This window comes from Dufourea novaeangliae, unplaced genomic scaffold, assembly GCF_001272555.1.
Source record: "Dufourea novaeangliae isolate 0120121106 unplaced genomic scaffold, ASM127255v1 scaffold64, whole genome shotgun sequence".
Lineage (NCBI taxonomy): Eukaryota > Metazoa > Arthropoda > Insecta > Hymenoptera > Halictidae > Dufourea > Dufourea novaeangliae.
In genome coordinates, this window is record NW_015373954.1 from 2,147,475 (window position 1) to 2,169,916 (window position 22,442).

The following is a 22,442-nucleotide window of genomic DNA, read 5'->3' on the forward strand; positions in this document are numbered from 1 at the left end:
CGACCGTTTAGGTATTGCGTTAATCGACTATAGCGACAGTATCGATATTGTAGTATTAGTATAAGTAACGTTAGTAGCACTGGTTAACAATTAGAAACACGTCTGTAACGCCGCCTGTGTGTACCCTGATCGGATGACCGAATGAACGAACGATGACGATGATAGGTCCCGGCAGTGACGATAGCGAAAACGGCCGGCTGGCGAATGTCTTAAGAGGCTTGGGATGACCGTTTGGGATTTCGATGCGATTTTGCAGAACAGTGGCACAGGTTAACCGATATTTAAATTCAAGAGCATAGGTACCAACTCTCGTCGGTTTTCGAAATAATCGATATTAAAGTTTTAGGCCCTAATACAGGGTGTCCCACCAAACGTAAGCACCTTCAATATTTAACTTGTTTTTGAAAATACAAAAAATTCGAGGAAAAGTATTATTTGGCTAGGAGAAAATACTATGATAAGCAAAAATTTTTCTCAAGGTCATATTTTTCGAAATATCAATATCATTGATTTTTTTTTAATCGGACTACATATTTTTATCATCGTGGTGTAATAGTTGACCAATACAATGACCAAAATAGTACGACGTTCATGTGAACTTGAGTACGAAAAATCCAAAACTGTAAGGGAATTAATTTAAATAATAAAATAACTACAATAGAGGAATTAGTACAAAAATGTATCAAAGTTGATGGACATTACTTTGAGCATTTATTAAAAAAAATTTCGTGCAAAGCGAAAGCAAATCAGATATTTGAGGTGCTCACATTAAGTAAGACACTCTAGTAGTAGGCAAGGACGTAGGTTACAACGTTCGTGCCTAATTTACATAAGGGCCCCGTAACTTCAATATCGATTCATTTCGAAAATCGATTTGGGTAAGAGTCAATTTGTGCTACTGTCTTGCTAAAGCGCATCAAAATCCCAGATGGTCATCTGGAGCCCTTTCCGTGTTAATCTCTATAGACGCCAGCGGTACATCGCTTGATGTTCGTTTTTTATTTAATGTCGTGTGATTATGGCACAACGACTCGATTCGGCGAGTAAATCCACTGGTTGATCTGCACGACTCTGGGTCTGAGATTTGATTGAAATCAGAAACACCTGGGGACAGCATCAAAACTATTGAAATATGTTCACAGACTTATTCACAGACTTCATTCTATACCAGGTTTGGTTAGTTTGTATAGCAGACCAACCTATTAAGATCCATCCGATCAAAAAGGATCCTCCCTTAAACGTAGGGACTTTTAAGATTACAAGAAGATCTTATAAGAAGATTTAGGTGTATCCATGGTGTGATGTAGGGGCACAGAGTCGTCCAGAGCCACCGTTGGACACCACCGATCGCACGATAAATGACATATCGAACGGAAACAATGAACGATGATTAGTTTACAATTAGTGCCGGTAGATAGTAAACGGTAGTAAACGTCTACGGTTTTAGCAGAGATTAAACTGGGACTAGGCTGGCTGCAGTAGATCTCACGTTAATCACCTTTTTCTCCATTTTTAATAAGCGCTTACTAGGTAGTCGTTGTGTAGTGGTTACGTTTGTTTTCTTTTTTCTCTCTTCGGTATAGTTAATTAGGCGTACTAGTAGTTAGTCAGGAGTAACGGTAAACTGTTATTAATATTAGGTAACACGCTATAAAAGAAGTCCTCCTTGGATTTTTTGGTGTTCTCTCTTGACCACTAATTAATAGTCGCATTTAGAGTTCGCGTCTCGTCTCCCCCCTGTATATGTACAATATAATTTGTCCCTCATTTTTTTTTCTACTTCACAAAGTCACTCTCTCTCTCTCTCTTTCTCTCTCACTCGCGGACAGGTGTCTTTCACACGGTATTACAGCTTCATAATTCGCCAGCGGTTCGATCCGAGAATTACGCACGTAACGAGTGAACACTATACACAATTAGATTCCGCTATTGGTACGCGACTGCCTATCGCCGCCCTGACTTTAGGTATCTACCTATCTATCGATCTACCTAGCCTACCTACCTGATTACGAGACCTGTCCGTTTAGAGCTCGTGCCCAATCGAAGAACAACGCTCGCGAATGATTGCTGGAAAGGGGTTGAGGGAGGGGGTTTGGGGGGGTTAATGGCTCGTTGCCAGGCGAGGCGCGTCAATTCCTACACAAGGACTCGCGATGATGATGATTAGACTGCGGATTTCACCCATTTATCAGAAATCTGAATGTGTAATACACAATAAAATGTTTCCTAAAGGTTAGTACGAATTTCACTTTACTCCTGAAAAATCCTTTGATGTTGGAAATAAATCTCTAACATAATTCTAAAAAAAGATAGGTAAAATGACCAATAAGAATCTAAATTTGCATAAAAAACCGCAGTCTAATGATGATGTATCTCCCTCGAAACCGTTGCCTCAAAGGAATATCACCCATGAACAATGTGACGAGTGGTGCAAAACTTGCTTAGGTGTTTCTAGAAAATATTTTTATCTTTAAATAAAAAAAACTAATATGTAGGAATGTCCTCAAGGTGCTCGAGGAGAATGTCACGTTTCGTTCCGAAAAATAGGTCAAATGGAATAAGTCTTAATCTACGCTCGTATCAAAGTTCGATTCACCTGTGATTACCTTGGCAATAAACCACCACTCCTAGTCACATCATCCCCGTCTGGATACGTACACCATGTATAGACTCCTCTCGATTATCGTCCCGAACCCAGGTTCGCGCCGGGACAATAATCTTTTAAGGAGAAATGCTTCAGACCCTCGTAAATTCGTTTTGTGCCGGAAACCCGAGCCTTGACAACAAAAGTGGAGGGGCAACAAAGTATGCCACATGGGGGTAATGCCTGGACAATAATCGTGTAAAACAAGCCAGCCGATAATCGAGAGGAGTCTGTATTTTCAATAGTTAATATTCAATCCACCGGCGATTTTCGTGATTTTTTCGTGTTTTTTTTCCTATCTTATGCGCTACGTTCCATCCACGGTCTTTCATCCCCCCTCCTTCTTCCTCGATCCTCGGTGATCACAGGTCGTCCGTAGAATGCTTAACGCGATATCGATAATACAATAGGTAATACGATCTATGATTTATCATTCTCTCATAATCTTCATCTCGGTCCAGGATAGCCGAGGAACAGCGCGAAGAGAATGGAAAAAGAGGAGGAGAGTGAGTAACTGAGAGAGAGATAAAGGGAGAGAGGAACTGGTTGATTTAATTGAATTAACCTTGGGAGTCCTATGACCGGGTCATCGTTGACCCGTCAGTAACTACAATTGTCGAACTTTATATACGAAAACGAAATGAATATTTCGAGATGGTATGGGTCACGATTGACCCAGCCGTAGTCTTTCACGGTCCGTACTCCTAGGGTTAATAAATCGATGACCAATCGTGAAGAACGATCGACAAACACGTTCGATGATCGATTCTAGATCAGACCAGTCCGCCTTCTCCCGTCAATCATCATCATCATCATCATCGTTACCATCATCATCATTAGCATTATCCTTTCGTCGTCAGTAAATTCGTGTTACACGGTTGCTGTTTACGTTTATTTCGTTTCGTTTTTATGCAGTCAAATATCGCACGTCGAGAATAGGCCTCGATCGTTTTATAATAATGTTCTGTGTTATGTATAATATGTGTACTTGTACGCCCCGCTAATGGTTGTTACTATAACAATACACGTCTATATACAGTTTACCAGGAGCAACAGCGTTATTAGTCGTTATTAAGATTAATTAATTATGAGTTTTTTTGTTATTTCAGGCCGATCCACGCTTCACATCGGTACCTCTCTCCGGTATTGGATCTGTAGTAAGTTGAGTCGAGAACGCAGGTGCACGAAGGGTTGCTGCTTCTAAGGCGTTACATGATTCTTTTGATTTGTTCGTCGTTCCTAATCTTCTTAGTCCGTTCATTAATGTGTATATTACGCGTGAAATTATGAAATAAAAATATATACATAGAGTGACATACAGTAATCTTTGTGAATAATTCCAATGAGTTAAACTGAATGACAATTTTCACTGACGTATCTAGGTACTTTTCTGAACCTCGAGATTCAAATCATTTTCGACTAAAACGTTGAATGTTCGAAATTTTCCTGTTCGCAGGTGGAGAAATTAGAAACGAAGAATGCCGTCCTCGTTGCAGATCGAGAAACAACGATAAAATAACATTTTCACCGCTTCGTGACGTGCTTGGAACCGTGGTCGCGTGACTTTTTAATGGCTGTACCGAGAGTGTCTAAGAAAAAACGATTTTAACTTTTCATAAAATGTAAATTGTTCCTCCTCGTTTAGGCCCCGGTATATTAAAAAGTTTGACGTCTTATAAACCATCCTCGAACGGCGATTCTTTTCGCGAAGAATGGAAGTTCGAAGTATCGGCTGGGCTCGATGCATACTTTCGCTTGAAATACCCTTTCGACGATCTCTGAGAAACGAATAAAAAATACTGTACATTACTTTAGATCGAGTATTCGACATCGAACGAATAAAACACGACGACTAAAAACAGCCACGCGACACGCAAGAGAAATACCGTGTATATTAGCCTTAATAAAATCCTCCGTCGTGGAGCGCCAAATCGGTTTATTCCCCGATTAATTCCGCGATTAACGGGAGGTCTCCGTTACAAATTAAGCCGTTTTACCGTTAAGTTATTGCACATTGAACAAACGATTATCGATGAACACCCTCGAGAATGCATGTTACACAATGTCTCTATGCTGCTCTCTGTTCGTTTATCGTCGGTCAAGAGAATCGGTTATTATAATATCTATTATTTCACTCGAATACTTCTCACCGTTCCATTTCTTTGTAATATGTATACATACATGTATATATAACTCGTGCTCTCTCTTCATATATATATATAATACATATATATATATATATATATACTCATTTATTTACGGTTTGGGGTTGAGCGAGATAAAGAATCGTTCGAGCGAGCCGGCACGTTCATCGTCCGGTGTAAACTAATAATTGAACAGGATAACCCCTAATTCGTGCAGTGGTAAGATCAGACGTGTCTGCGATCTCCGAACACTCGATTCGTCACCTCTTAAACTCACCTTTTCGTTACACGGAATAATCGATTATTCTCTTTTTTTCTCCCCCGAAATCGTATCTAACTGTATGATTTCTCGATTCCATCCGCAAAACTTCAATCATTCGTCGTTCTAACTATTCGATTCGTGCCTCGAGGATTAAACTGTACAAATCATATTCGGTGACGAAATAAAACTTTGTAATTGCATCTGATATACAATAATCGTTCGCGTACACAAACATTTCATCCGACAGGCCTCGACGATTTACTAATTTTTACTAATCGATGCGCACGAGGATTTATTCGATCGACAACCAGCCCAGTTACATGTTCGTATCCCTGAACGAAAGAGAACAGTTTCATCGGTTTGGGGACCATCGTCTGTCGTCGTTCAGACACGTCTGATGCTCGTCATTGCAAAGTGTCCAAAGGCGTTCGATATAATCTCCGGTGGTGCACACAGGTTGCAGAATTCGACACACACACACCACCTGGGGATCAGGTAAACACCGCGTTCGGAACCAGAGAAACTGAACCATAGACCCACACACACATACACACACGCACACACCTAAGCTTCGTAACCGTAATTTCGACGTAATCAGATCTTCGATACCCTAATGATCCTTAAGTTTATACTTCCGAGCTTGTGGACTATATTGCGCCACGGAAAAGAAACCACGAGCTATAAATGATTGTTATATAGCCGTTTCCCCTCCCCAATCGGAAAGATTACCGTCGCGATTTACCTATATTGTCAGGAGATATGATCATCCATTAGTAGAATACTTTTTATAGTCGTTAAGTCGTCGCGTCCGATTTACAATACTCAACATCGATAGGCGTTTCGTTAAGTTTCGCAATGTATCAATCGAATATACATCATGTATATATATATATATTTTTTTTCATATATAATATATATATATATATGTATTTGTGTGTGTGTATGTATATATATATATTATAGTATATTACGGAACTCTCCTATGTTAAACAACATTTTTGTCCTTCTCGTTGGGATAATTCAATTCCTTACGATAATAATTATACAACCGCCTAGTCTCGTTTTTTTCTTTGTTCGTTCTTCTTCGTGATATACGTACGATCATTACGAGGTTCACCATAGCGGAACATCGATATCAATTTAATATACTTTTTATAAGGCCCAAATATTGTGCGCTACCTGTCTCGATGAAAATTACGCCAGAAAAAGGAATTGCGGGAAAGCGTTTAGGTGTTCATGCTCGGACACACACACACACACACACACACACACACACACACAATTCGCTGTATTTTTTTCCCCTCTCTCGGCTCAGTTTCTCCGGTCTTGAATACATGTCCTGCTCCGCTGTGCCTATCTATCGCTGCGTATTAACTTTACGAATCATCGAAAGGCCCCCACCTGATGGAAGGCTTCTCTTGTTCACGACGTTCGATGACCAATCCACGCTGCTAACAAAGTTTCCCCCCTTTCCGTCCGTTAGGGGCGGACGAACACGTGAAACACGTCGAGAAAGTCCGATCGCACGAAGACGGAAGAAACTGTGTCGGTGACTGGCTTGGCAGGCCCGTTTTTTTTTTTTGGCACCTAATTTTTCGCTGTAACAGTGATTCCCCATTTCATGGCGAGCGCGCGAACACGCCAGAGCAGCCTAGCCGTGGATGCTTCGCGAGAAATGGCGTAGGATCCTCCTCCTCCGCGAATCTCTCCCTCGAGAGAGAGAGACGTGAACGATGATTATATCGCTGAACACGCACCGTTCGTTCCAAGAAAGCCTTCGACGACTCTAAAAACGGACTAGAAGTTTAGGCTCGAATAGAACACCGACCATCACGGTCCCTCCGAACCATTTACACCTGCGGATGATCCCCTGTCGGCCACACACCACTGGTCAGCTCGCGTACCCAAATCGATGACCCCCTAAAAGTGTTTCTCTCTCTCCTGTCACGGTGCCGGATAATCCCATGGAAGTTGGAGCAGCATCAAGGAGATCGTAATATCGCGACGGCACCCTAGATACAACGTCCCTCCTGTGGTAAGTGAAGACGGTGTCCTTCCATCCTCTTGCCCACGATAGTAGAGCCCAGGGTGTCTTCTTCTCCTTGGAGGATCTAGGTCTCCATCCCCTTTACTTTCTGCACTCGAAGCGTCGCATCTCCACGACCATTCTCGAACGATAACATCTCGGAACGAAAAAACACACCCAGAACGCTTCTCCCCGCTCGCTGCTAACGTATAATTCGGCTACCCCCGTGTATCATCTACACACACCCCTGGAATGCCTTGCCAATGCTGATTTCTGTCTGTTCTAGCTGTGGACAGCGTTGCCTGGCTCAAGTGGCGCTGTCCCGCGCCACGGACTCGGCGTTGTCGCTCCTCCTCCGACGGCTGGTCGACGACTGACGGTGATCGACGGGATGATCGTCGTTGGCGGTCGTGCTCGTTGATACAGTGTCGTCCAGCTCGGTCCCAGATGGCACCAGGATTGCGACTGATGGCGAGGAGGACGGTGAAGTGGGCGACGCGTTGTTTCGATGATTCGCGAGGCTACCGTTGGTTTTGCCGCGTTGACGACGCGACAACACCTCGGGCTTGGCTTCGTGCTTGATCGGTATCTTGGTCGTCGTCGTCGACGTCGACGTTTGCGATGTGGACGCGGGGCGCTGAGATATCGACGACGTCGTCGTTGTCGATGCTCCAACGGGGACCATCTGGTACCTGGTTGTGGCCGTGATCGGTTGCTGTTGCCCACGCGACCGTCGATCGTCCCTCGGTTGCTGAGACTTCGGTTGGATCCCGTTCTGCACGGTTCGATGAACCGTTCTGGCCAGTATAGAACCACCGGGGCTGACAGATGAGGAAGAAGAGGTGGCGGGTGACAACAGAACGTGGCCGGCTCGCGGGCCACCGGGGGAACCGGTAACCGCTGATACAGCTGCTTCCGGTGAACCGTCTGCCATCGGTGACCCCGCAGGGCCCGGTAGACCCCGTACGACAGGCTCAGGAACAACGACTGGAGTACGTTGCTGCTCGTTGCCGCCCAGATCGCCAGCGCAGCCGTAATCGTAGCTACAGCATAGCTGCCCGTCCTACGGAGAGGTGCGTTGGACACTGGGTTAGGTCAGCCGCGGAACTGGAACGCGACTCTCGGGGGTCAATTCGCGTTCGTCCTTTTTTCATTCGTGCTCCCCGCGACAGCGAAAAGTCTTGGTCCCCTTTAAGATAGCCTCCGTGTTTTGATTCTACCCGTGCGATATATGTGTGGATTTGTAACGAGAAACTAACGTGTGTCCACAAGTGGAGCGGTGTACGTTTTTTTTTTAAGGGGGGGGGTGGGTAGAGAATTAAAAATTCAGATTATTCTCGTGAATTGTGATCCGAATGCCTAAGGTGAACAGGTAAAAGCGTGACGTGTATACATATCGCACGATTGACGCGAGTTTCGCGATGGACAGGAAGCGGTGCCATCTACGGTTGTCACAGTGATCCGCCATTTTGGATCCCCGAAGTGTCGCGACGGTCCAAGACTTTTCGCATCGCGCGGAAGGGAACACTAGGTAATCCTCCACATAATATGCAATTCATTGTTTCGTTGGCCGGCCAGGTAATTATCCCACTGTGGAGGAATCGACGTGAATTATCCAAGACTGACGTACACAGAGATCCTTTCGTGATGCCAGCCCTCCCGGTCCGATACGGCATTCTACAATATCTCGGATCGTCATCGTGTGAAGAGATACTTTTTGGGTTTCACGATCACAAAGTTACAGTAAATTCTTAAACGACAATCATGCTTACAGTTTTAGGGGCGGGGTGGGAGGACAAAACAATGAATTTCCATAGTATGTATCTGACACCCGACGAAAACGTGTCTAGGCTTTCACTACTTGGTCGCAACGATTCTGGCAAAAGATCAAGAATGAGACCAGATGTAATCCTTTGCATTCCGAGACTCTTTCATTCTGTATGACTAGTGATTAAGATTGAGTAAGAACTGAATAATTTCTGTTTTCCCAATGAAAATTTGTAAGTGGTTGTATTTGAAATTTTATTCGTTAGTTTAGTTTGTATTGAATCAATAAGACATTAATTGCACGGTGATTTATGTTGTCGTAGCAGCACCAGTGGAGTGCAAAGGATTAATTAACTAAATAGAGACGCGATTATAAGAAGCTAAATCTTTCGACAAATAATACAGGGTAAATCGATACTGCCCAGATCCATGGTTATTGAAACGAGAGACGAGGTGGAACCCTTTTGGTTTGCAAACTTATGTAGCAGAGTTGCTCTTTATTTTCAAAATCCCGAGACTAAAAAGGGCTGTAATTGCTTTCCAATTGAAACGAAATAGTTCGACGAAAATTTTATTGTTAATGGAAAAATTCATGTTTCTTTGATTTCTTTACATTTTACACGGGAAGAAAATGTTAAGAGAAGTTCTCTTGCCAGAATCGTTGCTGAACAACACTCGATAGATTGAGACAGAGAGATAGAGAGAGAGAGATAGAGAGGAAGAGAGATAGTAAGAGACTTTTGGTGCTTCTATCGAATTTCGTATGCAGATCAGAGGAGGGTGCAAAAGAGGCTCAAGTGTAACCAAAAAACATAATCGAAAACAATATAAATAAATAAAGAAACGAATAAAAATGCAGTCTGTGTGTTCCTTTCTTTTTGTGTGTGTGTGTCTGTCACCACGTGCGTCGTGCGCCCCCTCAACGCGATACCAAAAGTGTGACAAAACCGGCCAGCTACTTAGTGATCTATACGATTTGCGATCTATCACGCTCGACGACAGTGCGTCTCGAAATGTGTGTGAGTTTGAGTAAAAGAATTGCGTTAAGTGAGTCATTTTTTTCTTTTTAGTCGTGAAAGTGTGGGGTGAGTCGGCGCATGCGAGAGTTATTCTTTGTTAAACGTGCACCCAGCCATTTTACCACAGTGGAAGATCCATACGCTTCCTGATCGATCGATCGATGATTTGAAATTACTCTCTACCAATTTTTGTTAATATAAAGAAAAAACATAAGTTTTCGAAATCATTTAGAGTGAGTGGAAGTAGAGCTGCCATCTTGGTTTTTCTATGACTACTTGCATTTTTTCACAGTATTTCAGCCGATTTTAGTGAAATTATAGTAACAATGGCGAATTATTCGTTATCTAACTGTTGTAAATCGAAAATATCAAAGATGCTTTAGAGTTGTTTAATCATGGAGCTCACTGAACATTAAAATTTGACATGAAATTCGTCGACCCATCGATTAAGAATATCTTCGACAAGAAGTGAACGTATGAAACATGCGACGTGCTCGCGATTCACCCTTGGAATTGACAATTTCTTGATGTCATGTTAAGTAGCGGTCTATGTCACGCGTTCCTTTATAAACAATCCCATTTTATACAGATAGTTTGTTGATTTTGAAACACCAGTCGAGACTATACTAATCGTTTATCCGTTGAAAACACCATTAGCGTTTTCCCACACGAATCTTAGTCCCTTGAACCATCGCAAAGAAGCCTTAGAAACTTTCCTATTGCATCAAGCCAAACTTATCAGATGTAACTTTCAAAAAAATCCTTCCAACTAGTGACATAGACACGTCATGGACCTAACGCAGCCCAAGAGATCATCAAGAGAAAGATCGGTGACCAGAGTGCGGCGATCATACGAAGATCACTAAAAGGAGACACGCGTATCGCTATGATCTAATGTGAACGGAAAAAAGTCGAGAGATAAAAGAAAGATCGAAGCATGGTGAAACGGATCAGTACCAGTATACCAGACAGCTACCCCAAGCAGGCAGGAAGAAAAAAACGTTAAAGCACTCTCGAGCTCGAGTCACGGGCAGTAACACAATAAACAACACAGTGAAACAAAAAGACACTTAATTAAAGAGAAACAACAACAACAACAAACAAACGAAAAAGAAGAAGAGGCGGGTAGAGATTATAGGTGAGGTAGAAGTGACGTGATTACCGATGCACACAACACGCGCTATTGCTCACCAATTGGGCGCAGTACGGCACCTGCAAGGATACCCATCGTTAGGCTATCAGGTTAGTCGTGACACGGGCAATGTGGCGGGGTTAAAAACAAAATTTCATAACATGGTTAAACACGTTCATGGCATCTCGAGCATACTCTTCTGTGTTACTTTTGTTGCTCAGTACAACACCACGTCGATCCGTATTCATTGGAACCTGAACGATCGTTAAGCTCATGATTGTCTCCACTGGAGACCATTATCTATAGATGACTTTCCTTTCAATGCATCGATTTTTCATTATGATTCTGATTGAAGATTCGATTCTGATATGGACGGATCAACGTGGTTAGTAGTTATGTCACACGGTCAGTCGCTATAAGATCGGGTCTGCTTTTTTGATTAATCATCGCCAGGCAGTATGTACTGAACACGATCCATGCAGGGCCGACCCGAAGCAATGAGATGTATCATTTCGAGACTTCTTCTGTCACGGAACTATATTCAGTGAAATTTATCAACCCCATTGACTGGTCTTTTCACTTGATCAACGCGTCCGATTGGTTTGAATATTATATCGCGGCAGTGTTCGATCGTATTTCAGGACTGTTAGGATGTGTCTCGACTTCGATCAGTTTCGATTTACTTAGACTTAGAAGATTGGGATTAGACGGTAATTCATTGACTCCGTCCGAAACTACGTTCAACACCCGGTCCATAGAGCGAGCAAAAGGGGTTCAAACAAAAACGTATTACCATCGACAAATCAATTGTTACTACGACAAAATAATAATAATAATAGAATAACAATGACTCTTTATTACTACATTTACGCAATAGAGATAATGGAGATTACTCTGAATCACTGGATAAAGACATGCAGAATAATAATGTAATAATTATATACGTGGGTCGAATTCGGGTTTATATCCCCCCTCCCCGTCTTTCTGATTGTTAGCAAATAGACCTAGTGTGGGTTAATGAACACTGCCGCGTGCAAGGCAGCCAACGAAAAGAATTGTACACATAATCTAATTCAAGGCTAGCTTAGGGACGCCCCTGAACGTGTCTCGAACGCTGGTGTTGCCAAAAATAGAGAGAGAGAAAGAGAGAGAGAGAGAGAGAGAGAGAGAGAGAGAGAGAGAGAGAGATCATTGGAATAATTTACAAGTGGTGAATACAGCTTAAGGTCGCAATAATGACAAGACTAGCACGACGCAACGGTAGCTAACGCCAAGAGAACATACATCCCTGAATAATTAGCTCGTAGCCTCGTGGAATGAAGACATGGAGGTATTTATTTATGGCCTGATATTTATGATTTGAGTAACTTTCAAGTGAGATATGGCCAGTTACGTTCTTTAATCAGCCTTGAATCAGACAAATGGCCATAACTTGCTCTCTCTACAGTCTGGTTCGATACTAATAATTAGGTACAGTAAATCGTCGATGAGTGTTCTTCTGTGGATCCAGTCAAGCGCCCACTTCTGAGGATAACGTTTGAACACTGAGTGCCGCGGAATCTTCGAACACTCATCGATGATTTCCTTCATAGAGATTCATGGAGTTTCTCTCAGCGTGTTCAGAGATCAAGATTTTAGCGCATAGCTTTTGCAGAGTTGACTCGCGTTGTACACACCGCAAAAATAAATGGCATACTAGAAAGAAAGTACAGTCAGTGATCTAGGTACCTTGTATTATACGAGGGTTACCTACTGACATGGCAAATAAATAAGAGTGATGAAAAGAAATAGAGAGAGATAGAGAAAGAGAGAGAGAGAGAAGAGAAACAAAACGGTATATATATGCTAGTGTGTGTGAGACTTCGTTTATACACGTGGCGGATAATGTAGTTTCCAATGTTTTTTGTAATAATCCTGTAATGTCTATAATTCAACCGATTCGTTTTGATCTCCGTGTATATTCGAATAAACAATATCAAGTATTTTCTCGTGAGTAACTTACGTATAATTAATTCTCCTATTAATTCTCCTAAAATATTAAAAATATTTTTAATCTTCTAATGTAGCCAATAAGGAATAGAAATAAAGTAGGTTGTTAATCCACCACGTGTACACCGTGTACATTATAAATATTTTTTTTTCTGGATGGGCGACGCCTGCCGCACAGTGACTGGTCGAATCACGGCGTAATTAATTAATAAACGCGACTGATTAGACACACGACAGATCCACGTCTAACTTAAGGCGACACATTTACGTTTCGTTTACTGACCTTGAGCTCTTGATCTCGCGCGAAAAGAGAGTGAGCGGGTCGAGGAAAACTGGTTGGTCCAGACGTGCTTCGAAATCGTCATGGAATAGAAGCTATTAAGGGGAAGGAACGGCTGTGGGTAAGCTGTTAGATAATTTACGCGACACCTAGCCGAAAGCATGGTTAGGGGTATGGTGTATTGCTCTGATACTGGTAGCTACCGTACAAGAACTGTCATGGGCGCAAGTGATTTGGTTCACAGATCTTCATTGCTACTTCGTTCGAAGAAATTTCGGTCTACAAAGGTAACTTGGAAATTTATAAGTACGAGCATACGGTACATGAAATGACTAGAAAAAAGGAAATTGATCCAGACCATCCGATTTTCCTCAGTCACTCGCCTCTCTTCTCCCACGAGCCCCCCTATCCTATCCTGCGGGCCTTGTATCGGGCCAAAGGACCGACGATATCCTCGGTCCTTCGTTGCATTCTTGGCCGGACGTCTTCCTTACCTTGCACTCGCACGTGGTGCACTTGTCATGGGGGTCCTGCCAGGAGCTGCCGCTGTCGTGGATGATCCCTGAGTAGCTGCAGGGCCTGGGCCGTGTCAGGACCGAGAGGGAGGTACCGTTTCCGGGCAGTTCCCTCGCACATGGATCGTCCTCGCAACGTGGACAACAGTCGCCGTCCTCCGTCACAGGATTCGAACAGGTCACGGGTGGACATTCCATTTGCCAACAGTCTATTTCGCCGTACTGCAAAAACAATCAGAGGATCATGCCCGTCTTTACACCTACGGTATCAGAGTTTTCGAAGTTGCATTGGACCATTCGACTTTGCCTACGAAGAATGTCTATAAACAGGTGTAAGGTAGCGGGGGTCTCACGGCTGTGGTTTTGTATTATTACCAGGCATTCGCAGGTCTGGCATTGGTATATCCATCGTTCGCCGCTTCTGAAGACTAGGTGATGAAGTTCTTGGTGCCTGCAGGAGGCCGCGGGATCGCACTGAGGACAGCACTTGTCCCTACGGCTTCCTGGGGCGCTGCAGTCGCAGACGGGATCCCGGCAGGTGATCACCCCGTCTTTACAGGTGCATCTTCTGCATGGGATACCAGCTGGCGCTAGTGTCTCGCCGTTCTCCACTTCTCTGCCCTCGAACCAGCAACCTGGACGAATCGATGAAGACAGTTTAGAGTTATAGAATGCTTGAGATTTTTCGATAGCTTGATCCATTTAAGGTGAACCGAGACAAAAATGTAATTCAACACGTACTGAGTCTACATTCCTCCACGGTGTGATTGTCCTCCTGAGGCGGACAAACACACTCGTATCCACCGTCGGTGTTGACGCATTTCGCGCTCGGATGACAGGTGTGCCTCCTCTCGATCGTTTGATCGTTACACTCGTCGATGTCCAGGCACTGGGTACCTTGTGTGCTGTCGTGAAGGGCGCTCCTGTAGCCGGGTTTACAACGGCAGTAGTACCAACCAGGCATGTTGAAGCAGGTCGAGGACTGATGGCATCTGTGAAGATCGCTCGCGCACTCGTCTAGATCGAGCTCGCAGCTGTTCCCGATGTAACCGCGTCGACAGGAACACTTTCCAGGCGCCACGCATTCGCCGCCGTTCTGGCAGGTCTGGTTGCAGACAGCTGAACCAACAGAAGACAGAAGATCGGTTAGGACGAAGAAAAAGTAGTACGAACCTGGAGAGAGCTAGATCCTTGGAGGTTTGGAGGTTTCTGGATAGGAGATCATACCGATGAGGTGTAAAATTGAATACTGTACGTTTGCAGGTGTATCCATCGCCGGCATAGCCGTCCTTGCACACGCAGTAGTAGCTACCCGCGGTGTTAACGCAAGTGGCGTGTTCGTCACACGCGTGATGGCCAGTGGCGCATTCGTCGAGTTCGGCGCAGTTGAATTTGTCGACTCTGTGGTAGCCCGGAAGACACTCGCACGTGTAAGAGCCGATCACGTTGACGCACTTCGTGTTGGCGTTGCAGTGGTGGCCCTCCGAGCCGCCTTGCTGTTTGCACTCGTCTACGTCTGTGGTGCCAAACAAATACACAGATTAGACCGGTTTCTTGTGATTCGTGGGAATTACATATAGTGGAATTACGGAGACAGAGGACTGAATCGTTAACAATCCCAGAACAGGCAATTCCCCGTGTTGTCACACAAGATTCCGTATGACAAATCATCCGACAGCACTGGTCAACGACGTGACATCGAAGAACTGTATGTGTGTATGTGTGTAGAGTCTAGTTCTTCATTTGTTAACACATCGTTCTTTAAATATTTCACGCGGGTTTCGGATCGATCGGAGAGATTGCACGTGGCCGAGGAAGAATTTCCCATCGACCCGTCGACGAAGCTTGGCGCTCCCAAGCAGGAGAATGAAGGTTAATGGCGAGTAAGTTAGGAAAGCGTTAGATACCGTGACAGCTATGACCGTCTCCCTGGAAACCGATATCGCAGTGGCAGGCGTAGGTGGTCTGAAGATTCAGGCAGGATGCGTTAGCGTGACACTTGTGGCCCTTCGCGCAGTAGTCCACCCCTGGTTTAAATTGGGTTAGCCAGGCAGACGAAGAGACCGGTTAGAACATTCGATTAGTGTTATACAGTTTAGTTCGGTTAGACAGCCGCCACGCCAGGGAATTGGATTTTTCGAGCAGTTCATCAGTCTAACATGGTAATGCTTATCAGTGCAAGATTCTCCCAAGCAAGTGATTTCGATAAGTTACAAGAATACTCCGATTTCCTGGCGCAGCCATGCATCGCTTTTTGTACAATTTTTTTTACAGCAACGAGACAAACCCCCGACAATAAGTTCCTGATTATCGGTCGGGGCAAGCTTGGTTAATAAATCGACACAAGGTCCATGCGAGACATCGTAATGTTATTTTGTTAAAGGTAATGAATGATCAGGACTTCACGATGACGGTTATATCGTTCGAAGACTCTTCGACCGAAGTCTCGTATTGTTACACAATCTTATAGCTTCCTGTAGACACGGCAGGCTCTATGAACGGTGGCCTGCGTATAAACGTACCTGGACAGAATTTGCAACATTCCTCAGCGACGCTTATTTGTTCGCTAGGCGGACATGGGAGCGGCGGGCATCTGGTCTCCGTGTCGAACCTCTGACAGGTGAAGCTCCCGTCGAAACAGTCACACTCGACGCACTGTTTCGGCGAGACTTTCTCACCGTGATCGTAGATCACACCGTGCAGGTAACATTGCTCTGGGAACAAACGCGTCGTGACGATCAGAACTGGAGGATCTTAAGACTCTAGAGAAGAGGGGAGGGTGTTTCCAGGTTATATAGCTCACTACGATACGCGGATTGTCGCGAACTCACTCAAGCAAATCGGGCAGCATTGTCCCTGAGGAATGACTGGATGCTTGCAGGTGACAGGCGCGCAGGGTGTCGGCCTGCACTCGATCTCACCGTGGACGCAGGAACACTGCTGGCAGCCCTTCTCCCACGTCGCGCCGTCCTCGTGGACGGTGCCGTTCACCCTGCACGACTTTTGGCACTCGCACTCCTCCACTTTGCTTATTCTGCCCTCGGCAGCGGCTAGCTAAAAGGAAGGACGTCAATGAGCGGAGTTGGGGATAGATTCTATTGTATAAAAAATGAGCAGGACACACTTGGATCCATTCATGATCAAACGCAGACAAATTTATAATCGACATCCACACTCACCCTACGCGTCAGCTCGTTCAGGTTATGCATCAACTGCTCCACTGTGTTTTGTAATATAGAAAATTGACCGCAAGTGGGACAGGACGAGTCGAGCTGCGGACACTGCGAGAGGTAGCCATGGGGACCGGGTATCAGCTTCACATCCTGCAAGGCACCCTGCCGACCAAAGCATACACATATTGATTTTGTCTTACAATTCACTGACACACTTGGTCCCCCACCGTAAGATTACATTCAAAATGCAATACAGTGAATCATCCATGGGTGTTCGAAGGCTCCTCGGCACTGAGTGTTCAGACGTCATACCCACAAATCGGCGCTTGACTGGTTTCACAGGAGATCCCCCTCAGTGGGGATGACTTTTGAACACTCATCGATGATTCACTGTAAACCGTATCTCGTACCTTGAACAGAAAGTGCCTGGCATTTCTCTGGCCTACCCAGAGCTGAAGCTGCGGCAGGGTGAAATTGGTGTCGGGCGGCCCGGGCCTGAGTAACCGCCTGTACAACGGATGACAGTCGACGAGCAGCTCGACCTGCGAGCCGCTTACGCTCAGGGCGACCCTGTGCCAGGCGCCGTCGGCCAGACGGAAAGGAAACGCCTCCACGTGGACAGTACCGTCTCGGCGTGATACGTAGTGAAGTCGAAGCTCGTCCTTACGACCGCTGCTCTGCAGCTCCAAATATCTACCGATCGGACAGAAAAAAACACATTTATCGTTCGATTCTTTAAATTCTAATAAATGAATCCTTGGAAGCAGTAGCCTTCCAGTTACGTATACGTTAGCCCCCACGTTAATCGCTCTGCCCCTCCGCTTCCTTGTCCCGCCCACCGACGATCATGAGTGGTGAAAAGTAAGGGGAGGGGGACCACGGTGGGAGTGGCGTTTAACGTGACTAACAATAAGGTAAGAGTGGGCGTGTGACATTTAATTGTCCTCGGTTCGAGGGCAATTAGACTCGATTTCTGAAAAAAAAAAGACAGGTGAATGGAATGACTAGATGACGACGATTGAATCGTAAGAGAAAGGGTTGCGTGTCTGCATCGCGATTTTCATTTACAGCCCTATCATCGATCTAGTAACTTCGTAGGTGAAACGGATACGTGATGATCACTTGGACGTTCTCGTTAATAAGCGACATTGAAACTCTGTTACGCGATCATAAGTTTTCGAAAGGTCGTACCGCTTAAACTCGACAGTTTAGCCGACCAATTTTCTGGATCGACTGGAGGACCAATTGGAGAATCGAGAATCTCCCTGTCTCATGCAAATCCCATTACAACGATGAATTCGCGATTCGAGGACCCCGTTGAATTAACATTAAATTCCGCTTAAGTCGGTCCGTGATTTCTGCTCGGCGAGGCGTTGTTAATTACCTTTCTAATACCGTGGACACGTAGGCGCATGCATCCAATTTGTGCCAGCCAGGTCAAAACGACTAGACTGCACTCCTCTCACGTGCCAACAGAGGGTGCGACTACTTTCAGGTTAAGTGCTCTCTTCCACGTTCCGGGCTCAACAATTGACACAGTAACTTCCTTAAGACTGACGGCTTTTTCGACCATTTTCAGCTCCCTAGCTCCGTTAAAGCGTCTCGAATTCGTTGCCCTACCCCCCAATCGCATGCTTTGTTTGATCAACAAAGACAATGATCTCTTTCTTTGAAACAGGAAGTAACCAGGCGTGGCGATCGTGGATCTGGTTGCAATTAACATTGACTCGAACTGAACTTCGGTGCAGTTGTCGATAATCATCTGATACGAAGGAACGATCTAGCACGGATGTATTCGTGCTTGCAATAAGTAGAAACCATAGGCAATGATCAGACACGTTAAGCAGATCCTGCTTCAGAGGCAAGTGTGGCCAAGATATTTCGAAAATCACTTATCTTGAGAACAGTGGTTTAGATTTGTTTTTTTTTTACAGGAAAAATCATTTCCCGACAGGCTGATTACCACTAGTTTATCCCTACCTTCTACAAGAGTTCCAAAGGGTTCACCTGCTTACTGCAACCTTTTGGTATCTTATACAACAGCTTTTTTTTAAACTTTGGAAAGTGTGACTTAATTCACTCTTGCTCTAGGGTTCAGATATGTATGTAAACGGAAGGCAGGAAAATAATACAGGCTGGCTAAGAGAACGATCCCATATGTTATTCAGGCATCGTCAGAGTTCCAACGCGTTGTCCATTGAAATCGCTTTGAATTCCAGACCTCTGGGTCCACAGCAATGCGAATATGAGGATGGGGAAAGGGTGGTTGGAATGAAATTACACGTCGTACCTATTGTTCCCATGTGAAAAGGCGACTATCGTCCCGGAATTGGCCTCCTCCTGTCGTAGAGCGGCGGCTATAGTGAATTCCGGAACCCGCCGGAGTAGTGTGGCCGCTCGTTCGAAGCTCGCCTCGTTCAGTCGGAGCTCCCTCTCCTCGCCTGAAGTAGTAAAACTCAATCATTTCTGCGTTCCAGCCGATCCGACGCGCGCTAATACATAATTGGATCGCGGTTTAAATATTGTGCAACCCGCGTGCTTTCGCTGGAACGGATATCATAATGGTATGTATTCGATAATATTGACATAAACGACATCTGTCAATATACAGGGTGAGTCAATAAGAACTACTATACATATAAAATAATTCGTTACTTATTAATTGTATCAGAAAATATTTGAATGAATTATGTAGCATTTTAAGGGATGCATCAGAAGGATACAATTTGATTTCATTCCATCTTTTTTTTTGTAATTTCAAGGTGAACTTTGAGTTTTTTCAAGGTCCATGCATGTTGTTTCTAACGTCACGTTGTTGCCACTAGAAGAACAAATTCAACGACCTATAGCATGATGGTATTAGAAAAAATATGCATTGACCTTGGAAAAATGCAGGGTCACCTTGATATCTAAAACAAAAATAAGATCTGTACTCATCCGATGCGTTCCTTAAAATGCCATATAAATCAATAAAACGTTTTTTGATGGAACTAATAGACAATGAGTTATTTTGTCTACTAGTTCTTATTGATCCACTCTGTATTCTACAAATAAGTCGATATTACGGATCAATAATTATGTTTTGTTTTTACATTCTATCGGCGTGATATAAGCATATGTTTTTCGTTTTATGTTTTCTTGTATTCAATATTCTTATCAGTAATAATTATACAATTATTTATACAAATATATTATTTTTGTAAATAACAAGAACGTTCACAGCGTGTATCATAGATTCTAAATCTAACAGACGACAATGGATTAACGTTATCCAGAAGTTCAGGAGAAATATATATCGTTGCGACTCGGCGGCAAAAGTGTTATCCGGCGATGTAGGTCAGCCGAAAATTTTTCTGGTCGGCTCGACATCGATTTCTCCGATTCCTCCGCTCGCCGTTACGTGTAATCACGTTGACACGGAAATTCGTATGGCCGTGGGTTTTCGGAACACGCGAGAATTCGTCGATGGATCTAACGAACCGAGTCTATGATACTTTTCATCCGGAAGAAGGACGTTTCTTTACGTAAAAAATAAAAGAATCCTTATTAAAACAAAGTAATTAATCAGGGACGGTGCAATATATTTTCTTTCATCATTTTCGTATGTAAACGTTTGAATAGAATCGACAAAAACTTACACTGTTCATTCTGCAAAAGCATAAAAACATATGAAAAAATCTAGGCATTTGATTACGCGCAAACAGAACCAATAGCTATTATGTTCATAAAAACTATCTACTTCTTCGTTTTTAAAAAGTCGCCCTGCATTCTAGTAAAACGGCCCTAATATCCCATGTATTAGGGTCGTCTCATAAGAGGAGTTTGTTTCAAACAAATCGACAAAAGAATCTCCGATAGATAACCTTGGATAGCAGACGTGTCTTGAATTTGTTATGTAATTACGTTGTACAAAATTTTGTTAATAAATATTTTGTATGATGAGTAACAATTATGAATTGAAAAATAAATATGATACCAGCATATATATGGAACATAAAAACCACCCCATCCGGAGCAAAGGCAACCCCTTTCGCCACTCGACATATTGTTACACCGCCAGCTATTGATACCTCGGTTATTTGTATAATCTCTCCATTTCGATTCGCCGCGTCTATATTCGCCATGTCCAATTACGGTGCTCCTCCACCACCAGCTGCGTAAACGTTTGCACCCTCCGCGACCCCCACAACCTCCTACCACGATGCTTCCATGCGACCGTTCGGTATTACAGAAACGTGAACGGCCAGGCTGAAGGCGTGGGCGACGACGCGCGGTACAACGTCCGCAAAAAGCGAGAATGGCAACCGGTCCGGCTGGATGGCTGAGTGGGGGAATGGTCGGGCCAAGGGTGGCTGTCAGGAGGGGTTTCCCCGAAAGAAATTTCAATTACCAGGCCTCCACCCTCGCCCCTTCTTGCACCCTAGACACACAAACCACGCTCGATGGTTTCGCGGAAGTAACCGAACGTTCCTCTGTGGTTTGCAACATCGAGCCCTTAGGGTAGAGGGGAGACTTTTCGTTTCTTTTTCTCACACATACACTCCTTCCACGTCGCCACCCCTCCAGAGCCTTCTTCTCCCGTCATTCCAAGTTCTCGTGGTCTGGAATCGTTGGTATTTTGTTCCGTCGAATTGTTCTTTGGTGAACATGTGATGGCTGCTTTTATGCAAGTCCGAATCGAGATCGAGAGGTTCGACACTTCCGAGGGTATTTCTAGTGCCGTACGAAATTATGGTAAAGGGTAATTTCAATTCTATCGTGGTGGTATTCGAGGTGGTATTCCAGATCGAAATGCATGCGCGAAACTGTTAACAGCTTTTTCACCGTGGTTGTTATTCCACTGGGACGCAAGTTCACCCTCGAATAGAGTGTTTTCCCCCCGTACGACGGTTGATCGTAGAACAGCGGACCCCCGAAATTCAGTCGATTCAGTTCATATTTGGAAAGAGCTTCGCAAAGGGAACCCATTGTGATCGTCGAACAAAGGACAGGAACGATCCACGCCGACACGTGGCCGAATTTTCTCCTGAACATGGAAAACAAGATTTCGCGGGATCCCCCTATTTTGTACGCCCAGCGGGAGGGAACTAGCCCGCACACTGGTCCTAGAATTGGGTGACCCCCTTGGGGCTCCCTTCTCTCCGACTGAGGCTGATTTAATCTCGACGCTATTTATTCCCGAAACGAATAACTTTCTCTTTTGGTGCCATCTCCACAGATGCCAAACTAATGGGGGGATGTACCAATGAAACTTTTCCCTCTCTACTGAACCTTCAGGATATTCGACCGTCATACGATATACATATATACATTACAAATAAGTAGTTTGTAGAGGAACTGAAGCTATTAAAAAAATGACACTATACCAATTTTCTCATACACAAACGGTCAAAAGTGTGAGACCAGAGTTCACGATTGATTGAACACTAACTCATTACTTTATAACGATATAATAAATATTACAAAATAACGAGTTATTATTTCATCAATC

General features: G+C 44.2%; 1 protein-coding gene across 1 annotated transcript in view; it reads right to left on the reverse strand.

Moving 5' to 3' along the window:
• Positions 1-7,383: 7,383 nt before the first annotated feature.
• LOC107186223 (protein kinase C-binding protein NELL1-like) overlaps positions 7,384-22,442 on the reverse strand; it is a 58,601-nt gene continuing 43,542 nt past the window's right edge. The window contains exons 3-14 of the mRNA XM_015574044.1: positions 19,242-19,392; positions 17,362-17,644; positions 16,958-17,113; positions 16,610-16,832; positions 16,301-16,492; positions 15,686-15,805; positions 15,034-15,294; positions 14,520-14,897; positions 14,154-14,413; positions 13,758-14,000; positions 11,054-11,074; positions 7,384-8,139 (exon numbers count right to left, since the gene is read on the reverse strand). Of these exons, the coding sequence (XP_015429530.1) occupies positions 7,384-8,139; positions 11,054-11,074; positions 13,758-14,000; positions 14,154-14,413; positions 14,520-14,897; positions 15,034-15,294; positions 15,686-15,805; positions 16,301-16,492; positions 16,610-16,832; positions 16,958-17,113; positions 17,362-17,644; positions 19,242-19,392 (3,044 nt within the window). The remainder of the gene's footprint in view (positions 8,140-11,053; positions 11,075-13,757; positions 14,001-14,153; positions 14,414-14,519; positions 14,898-15,033; positions 15,295-15,685; positions 15,806-16,300; positions 16,493-16,609; positions 16,833-16,957; positions 17,114-17,361; positions 17,645-19,241; positions 19,393-22,442) is intronic.